Source organism: Brienomyrus brachyistius, chromosome 9, assembly GCF_023856365.1.
Source record: "Brienomyrus brachyistius isolate T26 chromosome 9, BBRACH_0.4, whole genome shotgun sequence".
Taxonomy (NCBI): domain Eukaryota; kingdom Metazoa; phylum Chordata; class Actinopteri; order Osteoglossiformes; family Mormyridae; genus Brienomyrus; species Brienomyrus brachyistius.
In genome coordinates, this window is record NC_064541.1 from 18,873,784 (window position 1) to 18,888,983 (window position 15,200).

Below are 15,200 nucleotides of genomic sequence, written 5' to 3' on the forward strand. Positions count from 1 at the left end.
TTATATCATCACAAGTTTATTATGTGACATTTTAATACAAATGAAAAATACATACTGTATATGTCACAGATGAACAAAGCTATGGAAAATTTATGGATTCAAATTTGTCTGGAAATCCAATTCTCATACAGTCATGAATACTGTTAGAGATTGTTTTATTATTAATAAAGAGGTATCTATTGAAATTAGTTCATTCTGTCAATAAACTAATCCATCCTTCCAAAAGCTAAACATTTTACTTTAGCAGGGCCAATATATAAAAGAAACTAAAAAAAAAAATCCCATGGGAAAAAAAAGTTATATGCGGTGGTCCAAGGATAAGTAATTTAAATTACGAGAACTATAAGCAAATACATTTTGGAAAATAAAGCAGTCATTTGTTTTTCTTTAAAAGTTGCCATTTTAAGTTTCTCTTCATCTTGTCTATCAAAAGCCTGAGTGAGAGAGAGTTGACACCTATAAAGGAATTTTCATCAGGTGACTCTGACTAGCAGGAGGTTCCACAAGTTGTAGTACGGAGAACAGAGTACACAGGAAAGAACAGTAATGGTACGGTGCTGGGAAACATCAAACGGTTTAATGGAAGAACAAAGGTTTCATTTGTGCAACCACACTGGCCACTAAAAACGATTGTATGTCATCTGGATATTTTTCATTGCATAAACTTGCCTTTCAAAGAAACACACACGTGATAACAGTAAAAGCGATCACATTCAGGACCTCCTGAGGGTAAACCCCTGTCCATCAACACCACCATTCTCACCATCCCAGCATGCTTGGTGCGTTGCTGGTTAAACGAAACACTGACTTCCAGGCTGGCATATTGGCATAGAGTAAAACAGAGGGTCCCAAAGACTTTAAAAGATTTTTCCCTTCTTTTTGTTCTTTTCCAAGGTCCTGGAAGAGAAAGAAACAAAAATTACAGAACTGGTTAAAATGAGCTTATAAATAGTGATGACTAAATGAAGCTTCATGAACCAATCGCTGTATTTTAAGACCCCACCAGATGGTGCTATTTGTTCATAAAAGGACACAAACCATGCCTCAAAGCAAGCCAAGAGCACCACCTTGTGGGGTGAAAAAATACAGCAAATGGTTCATAAAGCTTCATTTGGCTATTATTGCTTATCAATGTTGAGGACTTTAAGTCATGAAACTGAAATTAAGAGGGGCAAAAAGCAAAAAGCTTCTAACAGAATGTGGGCTTTGGGTGACCGGACAGCCGCACACTGGGTTATCACGCCCCCTGCAGGGCTCACCTGGTGGCGTCCAGTTTCTGCTGCTCCAGCTGCCGCTGCGTCTCCCAGTTGCTCTTATCCTCTTCGAGTTGGCGGCGCTTCTCCTCCAGCTCCTTGTGCTGAGCCTCCAGGTTCTTTTTCATCTGCTCATGGCGTCGCTGCAGCTGCACAAATTCCAGATGAGGGGGCATCAGTAGCAGTGGGTGGGACAGGACCCGCACCGCCACACGGCAAGGCCCGCACTGCCACACGGCAAGGCCCGCACTGACACACGGCAAGGCCCGCACTGCCACAGCTCGGTTCTGGACAGCCCTCAGTCCACTCTGTTGGATCTACAACATCCTACCTCTGCCTCAGAGTCCTTCAGCTTCTGTATCTTCTCCTTGACCTTCATCTCAAAGACCTGCTCCATTTCCATCTCCATCTTCTTCATCTTGGTCACATGCTCCCTGCGTTCTTCCTCCATCTGGGCCAGTGGGCTTCTATAGATGGATTCCATAAGCGTGTGTGGATCACACACACACACACACGCACACACACACACACACAAACACACACACCACAGAGGGTCAGATACATCCTATAGCGCATAATATTGCAGCTTCATCCCAGACATCATGCTTAGTAATGTCTGTTCTCTATATGCAGCCTGGCAGAAAGATCTACTCCATCACCAGACAGTAGCACAGTGAAACTACAAGCAGGGGATTACATTGAACACTGAAACACAGCTATATGCCTGTGATTAAGAGGTAATCCAGATTCAACCATTATCCTCGTCCATAAAGTAAAAGGACCAGGAACCCACAGAACATAACATAGAGGGATTTGCCAGGCTAATAGCTCAGGATGCTGAAGCGTGTTAGTGACCTCAAAGAATAGGCGGCAAAAGCAGAGCTCGCACTAGACGTACAAATTAACAGAAACAATGACAGTGCCGCCATCAACCCAGGATGTCCAGTCTTTCCTTTCACAGCTACGTTTATATGCAGAAGGCCCCCTCAAAGCGTACAGACAAGGCAGAGTGACAGGGGATCCCGGCACACCAGGACCCGGCAGAGTGACAGGGGATCCCGGCACACCAGGACCCGGCAGAGTGACAGGGGATCCTGGCACACCAGGACCCGGCAGAGTGACAGGGGATCCCGGCACCGCCTCGCAGGAGGGCACAGTAAAGCTCTGAAGGCTTACGGAATGACGGGAATGACCACTTACATGCCTTCAACTGTGTCAAGTCTAAAAAAACAGAAAAACAAACTTAACATGCCGGAAACAGTTCATGCACTAAAACGAGAAAACATTACTGTACGGAGGTTGTAGGTGTCATTGCAGGCTGCGTTAGCTATAGCCACATGAGCACTGGTGAAGTGTCGGGGTTAGAAGCCTATATTGGGCGTGTGGCATAAAGAGGACGGCTCTGGTTTAGAGGATTTCGCTCGCGCTAGCGGCTGTGGTGTACCCCCGGCCAGCGCGAGGTCAGGCCTGCCGTGCCTTCTGAGCCGACGCTGAGATTTCCTGATGCCACGTAGGTCAGGTTTCTCATTTGCACACCCTCGGGCTCGTGATGGAGGAGCTGGTGGGTGACTGCTCTGTCTCGCGGGTCAGCCCGCTGCGGCTCTCTCAGAGAGCAGACACTCACTTGGTGAGCTGGCTCTTGTTCTTGTCGTTCTCGACGCCGTTGTAAGTGACGGCCGCCAGCTTCCTGCTCCTGTAGTTCTCATAGTGAACGTTGTTGGTCACGTCCTTCAGGTCCTGCATGTGGGTCCTTACAAGGACGCAACCAAGTCCCGTCAGAACCCACATTATACGCTCCTCTCTCACACAACTATTCCAATCTAATAACAGGTTTTACAGCAGTAGAGGTGTTTTAGGACAGACCTCCATGTGTCAGACTTCACATATACCCAGCTTTCCAGACCCAAAACCTAAGAATTTTAATCCTAACTATCAGCTTGGCCATGACCAGCCTACTACGGGTATTTATACCTGATCAGCATGTTTCGTAGGATAGTGAAGTCACAATGCTCCCCGTTCTCCACTGCAGAGAAACAGGAAACACATCATGAGACATGCACTTCAGAATACATGACTTATCAGTATAAACAAAACAGCCCTCATACTCATACAATCGTTAAAAGTAAAGCTACAGCAATAACTGTAGGCATAAATCCAGCTCAGCATTTATAGATAACAGTCTGATAAGAGCATCCAGACACAAGGACTAAATGTTTATTTCCTCTAGTACTTTCATAACTGTGCGGATCCCATTTTGCTTTTATGTAAAATAAGGGAATCCTTGACCCCCCTCCGATCCTCATCCTACATCATGTCAGAGTCGAGAGAGGAACTCTAAGTGGGCCTTCCATTAAGCAGCCAGCTACATGCTGGAAAGGGTTAGCATAACAAAAACCATGTGTGCCAATTCAATTATTTACTCCCATTTCAAGAATAATGTCAGCTTGAAGCTGCTCAGGTCAAATTCTTCCAACGATATCTTGTATAATTAATTAGGTTTTGAAGTAGATTCCACAGTTTCAAAGTTAATGCCAGTTCCTTGTAAAGTGCTACAGGCCAAAGACCCTGGGAAAGGCCCTATATAAAAATAAGCTATAATATAATGTCAAACACAAAGCCCTTAAAGATTTGGCAACAACCTTCACTGCTACTTCACAAGAGTGAGTTACTCCTACGGAGGTCAGCTCTCGTGGCTTCTACTGGCAGTGAGAGCCAACAAGACTCGCGTACCTTCAGCCACGCCCCAGGGATACTGCCGCCCCCGAACCCGCTTGCCGTTGACCTCTACGGTAGTGTTGCTACCGACGACAGCCAGAGGCAAGCGGTCCTGCAAGGACAGACAGACTTTCACAAATAGCACAGCATTCGCAGGTGCACGCTGCATTGTGGGCTGCCCCCGGCTCCCAGCCTGGGTAGATACACACGTTAACACTCTACTCCTTAGTGCACCTGAGTTTTGGATGAGCAAGCTCTCCAGGTGGAGAGACATTTAACTCCCGATACGCTCCAGAAAATCCAGACGCACCAATAAAGCAGGTCACCCGAGAAAATACGAGGGACTGAAAAACAACAAATCCTGCTCAGATGGGAGAGGAGAAAAGAGCTGGGGAGGAACCTACAGGCTTCTGCCACTTTAATGTGACAATTTCAATGTGACATTCAGGTGTATATCGCAGACTGTCCATGTAAATTAATATGCCAGTTCATACTCACACCCGTCAGATGGCAGCTAGTTTACTGTGTGCACACTGCCCTTCACTGAAACACTGAAAATTAATGGGTAACCAAAGGGACGGCTGGCGAGAGGAGCAGCTAGACCCGTATACCTGGGCTGCAGACAAAGCCGCCCGGCCCTCCCTGGAGCCCAGTCACCACCCTGTGCACCTTGCATCTATGTTTGTACCTTGATCTTTTTCACCAGCTTACTCTCCTCCTCGTCATCCACCTCTGGGAACTCGTAGATTTTGATCTTGTGCTCTTGGATTTCTCGCATAATCTTGGGGAAATAAAGAAAAGTCAGAATGCAGCCAGCGGCAGTGTCCATGAGGAACTGCGGTCCCTGCTCCCCTCCGGTCACACTGATGTCGACTGTCCCCTCAGCCATGCTGTCACATCTCCACATTCATCCCGCTCTGCATCTTCATCGCCAATAAAATGAAATGACTGATTTCATGCTGGACTGATTCCTAATATAGTCACTGGCTTAATGTCATTTTCACATTACACTCCATCTACTTCTATGTGCATAACCCTAATCCCAACTATGGCAACCTTAACCCCTAACTAGCACTAACCTTAACCATAAGTAACCAAACAAGACTTTTGGCATTTTTAGTTTTTTTGATTAGTCACAGATCTTTGTGGGGACCTGATGGGGATCCCCACAACATCAAAATTCACAGGTAAGTGGTTACACCTCCCCTTGATGCAAAATCAAGCAGAAATGCACACAGGCACACGCACGTGCACACAGGCACACGCACACAGGCACACGCAAGCGCACACAGGCACGCGCACACAGGCACGCGCACACAGGCACGCGCACACAGGCACGCGCACACAGGCACGCGCACACAGGCACGCGCACACAGGCACGCGCACACAGGCACGCGCACACAGGCACGCGCACACAGGCACACGCACACAGGCACACGCACACAGGCACACGCACCTGCTTCTTGAACTGCTGGCACTCCTCGGGAGTGAGTGTATCAGCCTTGGCGATGAGGGGAATGATGTTTACTTTCTCATGTAACCGTTTCATGAATTCGATATCCAATGGCTTCAGTCTGTTGGGAGAGGAAACAAAGTATTAGTGTGAAGGGGCGGCTTAATCAAAACATGACAACCACAAAAGCCGTGGTTCTTCTTCTATATGTCAAACTGTTTAACTATTTAAACATGAGTCCGTCACGGTACTAACGCATTCACTCCTCGATGCAAAACTGTTCCCGTTCACACGCCTCATCTGCACAGCATAGGTATTCCCCTGATGTCAGAATATGCTTCGGTTAGCACATTAGCACTCTGGAAGGCAGCACCCAATGCAGGGTGTGATGATGCGTCTCACTTTGACTTAGTACTGGCTGAGAAGCGGCTATGGCGGCCTTGTGGGAATGTGTAGTGCACACTTCCACATTCACACAACTAGGAATATAAACAAAGTAGCATTTATTTTGGTTTCATAAGCAACAGAATCAGCAGTTTCAGGCTGAATGTCATGTAGCCGGCATTTAACTGCAGAGTCACTTATCCAGGTGGCGTACTATGCTCCAGTACCCTTACTGGGGACTGACCCGCAAACCAGTGGCTTACAAGCCCACCAATCATACGTACTGAACACCACCTAAAAGAATTCTCTTGCCACACAAACACATTCGGCAACACACACAGCTGGTGTTGACAGGGAGACAAGAAAATACTGATGGCTATCAAAATACTGAGATGGGTATAACACTATAATTATACTTTATATTTTCTAAATACTATAAAATTACTCTCGGTTAGAGTACGTTTCAGAAAACCTACATTTTTCAATGTAAAGACAAATATGAACGCTGGGTATTTGCAAGCAGAATATGCAGTCCAGCACAAGGCAGCACCACACAAAAACATAAAAACAATAATAAACGTTGTTTACAAGCTTGGTATTCTCTGCCCAAGCCCTTTAAATAATACACTTATGAGGAGTGAATGGCTTGTTTCTTACATTCCGCCAGGTCACACACACTCAGTGAGGAGCCCTCCTGTTCTCCGCAGCGTGATCATAAGCAAACAGACACGCACTGCCAGCACTAACACCTTCAGGGAGGCGGCGGCGATGGCAGCGGGCGGGCAGTGCCCGGGCGCAGACCTGGCAACCCTACGGCGCCGCGTCAGTGCTCAGCTGACGCCCCCTATGGGGGGCTGCTGTCAAACCGCCCGGAGCAGGAAACGCAGTAAAGGAGGGAGGGGAGCGGGCGACAGCGAAGAGGCTAAAAACAGCTCGCTCAGCTCCAACGGCCATACGCTCAGCTCTGCACTCACACTGACAAAACTAGCCGTTTGTCTGAAAGCACGACGTTAAACATTACAGCTCTTTGTGCAATTAACTTGGAGATAAATTTACAGCAGATTTCCGATATTCAAACAAAGAGACAACATATAAACTGTAGAACCACAAAGGTTTATCCTACAGACGAAAAGCAAAACTAAACATTTTCTACTTAACTTCTTTAACCCCAAGACCTTTGTAACTAATATGTACATTCTGAGACCCAGGGATCACCGGCAAGAAAAGCAGGTGAGCCTCTTGAGCGTCTAAGTCAAACCCGGGACCCTCAGACGGCAAGAGGAAGCAGACGTCTGCCAGGAGAGGTGTGTGGGGATTAACCGACTGAGGCAATCCTGGACTGCTTACATTTTGAGTTTTCATTCCTTTTGTCAGCTATAACTTGGGAATTTGGTGCAAAACGCCATCATTTAATTAAGTGAAATGAGGCCAGGCTAATTCAGACTAAATTATTTTCATAATCGATAAAAGCAAAAGAAAATGTGATTGTATTCTTTAATAGATTGTATTCTTTAACAGAGATAATAGCATTTATTCCATTCCATTAAAAGAAGTCATTTTTATTTCATTCCGCTGATAAAAAGCTGCTCGAAGCAATTTGGGGAAATGGCAGCGAACAATTAAGACTAACATCCCATTTCACACAACAGCTTTTGGAAGCAATCGATAGCATTAGGGCTCATGGGGCACCGGATAAAAAGCCCCTGGGGGGGGGTTGAAGGACACATGGTGTATCGCTATCGTACTGGCTGCAGTACTCACCCATGTCCTGAGGGGGCGATGAAGTAGAGGCAGCAGTGCACTCTGCTGTCAGGCATCTGTCGCCTGTTGACGCGGGACTCTGCATTAAGGTAGTCCTCGAACTTGCTGTCGATGTGGTCGATGACCGGCTGCCAGCTGCAGATATAGTTAAAACACTTAAGTGAACTTGCCACCCCAATATAATAAATATGAATACATAATCATCAATGCAAAAAAAAAAAAAAAAAAAAACCATCGTTTTTCAAGGACGGGTCTGTCGGGAGCATGGAGTTTGAAACTTACCAGTTACTGTTGTCCACGGCATCACCAAATCCTGGGGTGTCAACTATTGTAAGCAGAAGCTGGACTCCTCCCTCCTTTACCAAAACTTTGGACTGTTCCACCTGAAAGGGCAGGGTTTCATTGGAATTTTAAGGCTGTGACATCACCGGGCACATCTTTGCTTGAAGGAGGACAATACAATACAGATGACAGCCACAATAAAGCTTAAATCTGCCTTTTTCTGAAACCTCAATGAAAAAATACACCAAACAGAAATAAGACGATTACAGAAGAGGTAAGGACAGCCATTGCTTATTTGCTCATCAGTTTACTCATTCATTCCAATGTCACATTGCCAAGAACCAACTTAATCTGTTATGAAAGAACTATCACACCAACAATTACCCAAGAAATCAAGTTAGCTTTAAGCAACCATCAGTACGTAACTTACTGCAGGCTGCAGGACAGTTCTATGTTAAGAAATTTCGCGAAAACAAAACAAATGTCAGGTAGGAAAGAAAAGAAGCTTCTGGAAATGGCCAACAAAAGGTACTTTAATATAATCAGCCCCCAATAACCTATTTATACATGCTTTGCTCCTAAGTTCTTGTTTTCTGCCAAAGTTATACTGCTATGTAACTTTATAGTGTGCATCAATCTGGTAGATTCATTAACTTCAAAAATACTCAGAACCACAGATCCAACCACTGACAAGCAATCGAGAGCGAGCAGGAGCTAAAGATCTCACTTTGCAGCAGTGCAGGAATTCAAATCTCATGCAAAGTGCTGGAATGAGAAAGGGCCTGCAGCACGTTGGCATTGCATTGTGCCTTCACCCTTTCTGGAAGCTATCATGCCCTAACCTACAGACATATGGGTACTGCAATACTGCTACTGCCTGAGAAGAAAGGCACTTAATTTGCGAAAATGTCATGGCGCCAAAGGTTTCGATGTTAACAGAACGGCATATTCATAACTCCAAGGCCGCCTTCCTTTATCGACTTGTTTTTGTTTCCCTTCAGATGAGTCTCAAGGTAAAAACGATACTGGGGATACTCCTGAGTAACCAGGAGGCAGGTCCTAACCGAACATCTGGGGGAATTCAGCTCAAAAGTGCCTGCATGTGATTTATGCATGGGGTCTGCGCACCAGGAAAGGAATCCACCATAGGATCTGTTTCCTGACAAAACAGGCCGGAGCACGGCAAATCAGGAAACAGCTTTCTGTCCTTTCAGGGAACTTTCAACTTCCTCCTATTATACATGTACTATAAGATGCCCCATGGCTCTCTCTCAGACTGCAAGATCAAATGTCAATGAATAAAACAGACGGCTCTGCCAGTACTGGCCCGTTGTGGATTTTTATTATATTACTTTAAGGTTGGCAATTATCCAAATGAAATCTTCCATCACATACTAAAAACATCTGGTAACTCCAATACTTGTTAACCATACATAAAGACAAGGCTCACTTATCAGTCAGCCATTGTGGTTGTTTTTTTATACCACACAAGGTGAAAACATTTTTACACTAATCAGTAGTGATGACCTAGGAGCTGTACAGAGATTAGAGACACAGGAATTGATTTCATGCTTTCAACGTCTCTCACCCATACAGCATGTGGTGACATGCGCATCCAACTATGTAGCGAAACCAGAAAAACAGAAAGTACTTAACCAAAGATATGGAAGAATCATGTATCCCAGAACACGGTGATACAGTGATATTTACATATCACAAAAGGGGGGGGGGTGTAAATACATAAGTGTCACGTCAAAGGCCTGATGTCACTCAAGTGTAGGACAAGGTTAGTCTGCTTGGATGATCTGTCCATGATCAGCAGAACAACAGGATCCTTCCAAGCCAATGTCAGCCTTTGTGTGGAGCTAAAGGATCTGGCCTCCAGAGAGGCTCCACAGAAGATGAAGGGTGTCCCTGACGACACAGACCTCAGCTTAAGAGATGCTAACCCAAGAAAAGCACAACGCTGCCACTTCACAATGGGACATTAAAAACAGATCCCTAAACTTTGAATGCCTTTTGTCTATGGTATGTGTTACGTTCCAGGTCCCATAGAACTGGAAGATAAAACATAATATAATTTGAGGATTTTAAATTCTTTTATTCTAACTTCGAAAACAGGTACTCAAACAGAGCAATTTGAAGGTATAGACATAATAAGAAAATATTAAAATAGTCCAAAAAATCTGTGTTTGACAGAAATTGATTGATGTGTTTATTTTCTCCCCATTATTTAGCAAAATCTTTTCTACCTTCCACATGTGCAATTCTTTCCAAATAAAAGCACAAATTTAACACTATATGGCATTTTTATTTTTTACACATACACTCTCACTGCTTTACCTAAAGTGTTCGCACTGTGAGAAGGAAGAGGAGGACCCACAATGCACTGCTTGCTGGCACAAAACCTGGCCTGAAATTTTAGCTGGGCTGCAAGTGGGTTCTTCTCAAACAGGAATGTGGTAAGCACTTCAAAGATGCGTGACTGCTTCAATGTTTTCCAAAGAGATATTCCATGAAAGTTAAAATTAATACTCAAGGGACATGGACATGAAATCCATATTATATAAAACCCCAGTCCCTACATGAACGGAGCTGTTTTTGATGAAGTTTAACTAAAGGGCAGAGAGAAAGATAGTAGTTAAGAAGCAGGTGTTATAACCAGAACACGGTAAGCTGAGATCCAAGAAAGGAGACTCGCTGTTGAACTCTGCCAAGTTAAAGCTGCATTATCAGCGCTTACCAGGGGCCTTACCAACATCTCCTGCAAAGTTATAAAAACAAACTAAATTCCATATGGCCATCACTTGAATGTCTAAGTATTCCTTCATTTCCCAAAAGAAGTGATGGAAAAAGTAGGCCTAGAGTGTATCAGAGGTATCAGAAATATAACAGGCTTAAGGGAGGGGCCAAGAGTTAATGCCCTGATCCATCAACGAGAGCCATCCAGTACCATGCCTTAAGCGCACGTCACCAATGCATAAAAAGCCATTCAGACCTCAAGCTTTCAGATTTTTGCATGTCCCTGGAGACCATAAAATGCCTCTACAGCACCTAAGCAGCCAAGGAAGAGCGGAAGTGGAGAGCTGGGGGGGGGAAATGCAAATCTAAGCTGCCTTCATATACGTGTAAACAAAAAAAGCAACTTTTAAGGCTGCTGACTACAGATTTAGCACCATATCATGACAAATGAGAGGCGAAGGGCGGGAACTAAAGTGGGGCTTTTTGGTGATGATTCAACAGAACAGAAAGGAACAAAGGACTCTTTACTATGATAGTGGTTACATGCCTGTTTTTTTGCTATATCATATTACTGCTGTAACACTCACCACTCTTAGCACCATGCATGCACCCTTCCAGTTATGTGAATGAGCGTCTCCTTTACGGACAAAGCAAACAGAGACGGAGTGGGAAAAACTACCTGTACAGTTTGCTTGATTCTATGCGAGGGACCAGGGTATTCGGAGGAATACAAATCCGTCAGGAAGAGCGAGTTGATAAGTGTTGACTTCCCCAGGCCAGATTCCCCTGAAAGAAAGTATAAAGATCAGTGAGACACCGATGAAATAATGATGTGATGCAAATACACTGGATAATCTTTCCTACACATTAAAGCACATAACACAAGCAGGCTATGTGAAAGACTACACGTTACATATAACTCATTAAAAAAAATATGAGTTTACAAAAGCAAAATAACTGTTTGTGAACAAGAAGTCATAAGTTCAAAGCCAACACTGTCTAAATGTCAGGACTGGTGATTATAGCACATGCCCCAGCCTAAACCGAACGCTGGATTGAAAGCATAGTTCAAAGGCTTCACAAGAGTGTTACGCTGAGCACAAATGCTGTTTGCGGATACTCCCAAAAGGCACTGACAGCCTAGTTTGTAGTCTACAGGACAAGGAAGTTCTATGGTAGATTGTGAGCAAAAATTGAGGGGAAAAAAAAATCTTTATATTTATGTATTTCTTTATCAGTTGAAATATGGTTTCAAAATTGTTTTTATGCAACAGGAACTGCACAAAAATTGTACTTTGCATCCAAAAATGTGCATAAAAGAGTTCTTACAAAAAAAACACACTGCATAGACTTATGTACATAAGGAGTTCTTACAGCAGAAAATATAAAACAAGCACAGCAAGCCACTGACCATGAGAGAGAGAAAAAAAGACCTCTCACTTTTCATGCTGCCAGACTGTGGTTTAACATAAAGCAGATTAACTGTGATTGATTACTGTGCCCATCCTGAGCAGAGAAATTGGACGAGTGTGGGTAAGCAAAACAGAGAGCCCTGCGGCTGGCCTGACCATTAAATGAGGGAATGTGTATGTATATGTTTAGAACTGCTTTAGCTCCACAAAAGAAGGACCTAGAAAACACAAACATCTCGCTGTGGGGCAGAAGTCCAAGCTGGGCTGGACTCAGCGAATGTGAGTGGAATTGTGCAGAGACCCAGAAGCTCAGACGCATCGGTTTAAATCAGGAGGCTGCAGAACACTGGCCAGCTCAGCTCAGACAGAGAGGATTCGGGCGCATTGCCATTCATTAGCGCCTGGAGGAACCTGGAGCTCAGCGGCTCTCCATCTGCACTGCGTTAATGTGCATATTCAGAAGTCTTGCTCATGTGGCCAAAACGCAATATGGGAAAATGACACTGCCGCCTACCGAGACTACTGCTGACACGCGGGTCCGCCAGCCAATCGGGTGACAGAGCCAAGCGTCAGGCTGTCCAAGCCACGTGCGCTTTGGAACAATTCCTCACGATCAACGACGGGTGAACTTGGTGCATAAGCACACAGTTTCACTCCTCCCTTTTTGTGTTATTACTGAGTGTGTTATTCCCATTAAAAGACATGACTTTTAATCCCCTGCTGATGACGAATCTGCCACATTTAATTTGCAGTAAATTCACAGGCCAGGTAGGCAATATGTGCTAAGTTACTTCCAGAATGCCCACTTAGGGAACATTAACTGAAAAGTTAAATATATCCCAAATACTGTTAAATAAATGCATTCTACAGCTTATTATCTGCATTAAATAATGAGAGGCCTTGCTAACATCTGAAGCAGCTGCTACCACGAGTCACAGCTTTACGATAACGCTGAGGCTGACCAGGCAATCCCATCAACATCCAGGACATTTCCTTTAAAGGAAATTTTACGAGGCTGCATAAACTACCGGGCTTATTTGAAACTTCCTGCTCTGAGCAAGACTGATAGTGCTGTCTGGCCTCAGCAATTTCAACAGCGATTCATTCTGGAAGCAGCATCTCCAAGAGGATTAAATCTCGTGCTGATGAATTATACAGTATTCCAGCAATTGTTGAGACAAAGTACTGGAAATGATTCTTTATCCCTTATAGAAATTACCATAAAACACAGCCAAGTACAACCAAGCCGTCAAGCCAAAGACCATTTCATGCGGCGCTTCCTCTCGTCAGAGTGAAAGACGCGACCATTTTCAGTACGTGTGGGTGTAAATACACATTTCCTTCATGGTAAATGTTTGCTGTTTGACGTTTCTGAATAATGCGTTTGATCTCCTTCAGCAGATACCTCTTTCTCAGGCAGGAACAAGCCCAAAACAAGTCACCTATTAATTCTTATATACTATATTCTAACAGAACAGACTCAATCTGCATGTCAAGCGCAATCGTCTGTAATTTTTAACTTGAAACTATTGCTCTATATGTATAAGATTCAGAGATCCATACATAGGTTTATATAGTCAGGCTTACTTTCAAAAGGTGTTCAGTTTTTCTGACTGCAAATCACCACCTAATAACACACAACAAAACATTTCCCCCCAGTATACACCAGTATTTCAGGAGGAAAAAAAAAAGTAAATTATGTAGGCTACTGTAGGCAACACCGGAATCAGAGCGAGCCAACATGGGCTTATCGGTATGGAAGATAAGTGCCAGGGAAATGAGGAGACACCTCTTTATTGAAGAGTTAAAAAGATCACCCTTTGTGTTGCGACACCACTGTCACTGCGCGATCTGCGGCACAGGCCCCATCTGCAGCCGCGCATGCACTAGCTTTCATGTATGCTGCGCATGCTCCAGCAATTTATGTCGCCTTTTGTTCTTGTGGCATTAACCTGCGCATGCATATTATTATTTTTTTACTTTTTCTATGTACTTCCATTTACTTTTTTTACACACTTAACCAGGGCTCCAATCACCGCTAATGCTGTGCACTACAACACATCGCCTGAATACAACATCTCCGTATCAGTCTAACAGAAAGAGGCCTGTATTTTTTAGGGTATTAAAACTAATACCTTTGGGATTCCTAAAATACTGGAGCATACTGTAATACCGCCCAAGCCCACTGACCACCATTAATTAACCTTACAGGAAACACAGTACCCTTACAGGCATTTCTATGTATTGTTTCGCATATATTAAGGTTATATTAGGTCATACCATCAAGCTCATTTGTCTATTTTTATTTTTATATATATTAAAAATATGGAGAGGAAGTATTTAGACAAACTCCGTCATTTTATACAAAGACATGCAACTCTACAGGCAGAAACAAAAACAAATATCTGTAGCCCTAAACAAATTCTTGGATTTTTTTTTTTTTTTTAAACCAAATGATTTTGGTATGCTAGGATATGATATCAGATCATCTACAGACAACTATTTTAAATGACTATGTGTATTAAGCATGGCTGCAATCTTATCCAATGATGCAACATCAAAACTTCAATGCAAAGTAAACTTTTGTCGTGTAATATTCAAATGCAGATCATTTGCTTATATTTCATTTCTTTATGCATCTCCCTCAGACAGGCCTTGAAAAGAAAAAGCACCGGCAAGAAAAACTGAGATTACTACACAGTAACAAAGGGGAAAAAAAAATTAAAAACGGGCAAATGAAATCACTGCAATACGTTCAACTCCATCCACTGTTTTACTGAAGGGACTTCCCCTCTGAGCGTGAGGGAGTCTGCAGCTTTTGCAGCTTATCTGAAGATTTGAGAGATACATTCCTGGCATTCCCTCAGTCTATGGAAGGGTTTTTGAGGCAGCTGAGTAGACACAGACAGGAAGTGATGTCATACATTTAATGAGCAATTCCCTCCCAGTCCCCCCGCTTCCCGAGGCTATAAGAGGGCTTTGGGATGGTATATACCTCTTTGTAGCTGGCCAGCTTCCAGCATAGACTGCCTCAAATGTAATTAAAGAAAATTCCCGGTCATAAATCAAACACACACAAGTGAGGTGAGAAAAAAATACATAGAATGCCAAAAAAAAAAGCACATAAGCTCTTAATATGGTTTTTGAATGTCACATCATTCTATCCGACTTACCATGAGGTTCATGGCTTTCTGGTTC

At 43.8% G+C, this 15,200-nt stretch overlaps 1 protein-coding gene across 1 annotated transcript in view; it reads right to left on the reverse strand.

Annotated features, from left to right (window-relative positions):
- septin7b (septin 7b) overlaps positions 1-15,200 on the reverse strand; it is a 22,523-nt gene continuing 7,323 nt past the window's right edge. The window contains exons 5-16 of the mRNA XM_049025203.1: positions 11,270-11,376; positions 7,849-7,949; positions 7,567-7,701; positions 5,425-5,542; positions 4,657-4,749; positions 3,984-4,080; positions 3,225-3,276; positions 2,878-3,003; positions 2,454-2,474; positions 1,585-1,720; positions 1,260-1,402; positions 1-897 (exon numbers count right to left, since the gene is read on the reverse strand). Of these exons, the coding sequence (XP_048881160.1) occupies positions 858-897; positions 1,260-1,402; positions 1,585-1,720; positions 2,454-2,474; positions 2,878-3,003; positions 3,225-3,276; positions 3,984-4,080; positions 4,657-4,749; positions 5,425-5,542; positions 7,567-7,701; positions 7,849-7,949; positions 11,270-11,376 (1,169 nt within the window). The 3' untranslated portion in view covers positions 1-857. The remainder of the gene's footprint in view (positions 898-1,259; positions 1,403-1,584; positions 1,721-2,453; positions 2,475-2,877; positions 3,004-3,224; positions 3,277-3,983; positions 4,081-4,656; positions 4,750-5,424; positions 5,543-7,566; positions 7,702-7,848; positions 7,950-11,269; positions 11,377-15,200) is intronic.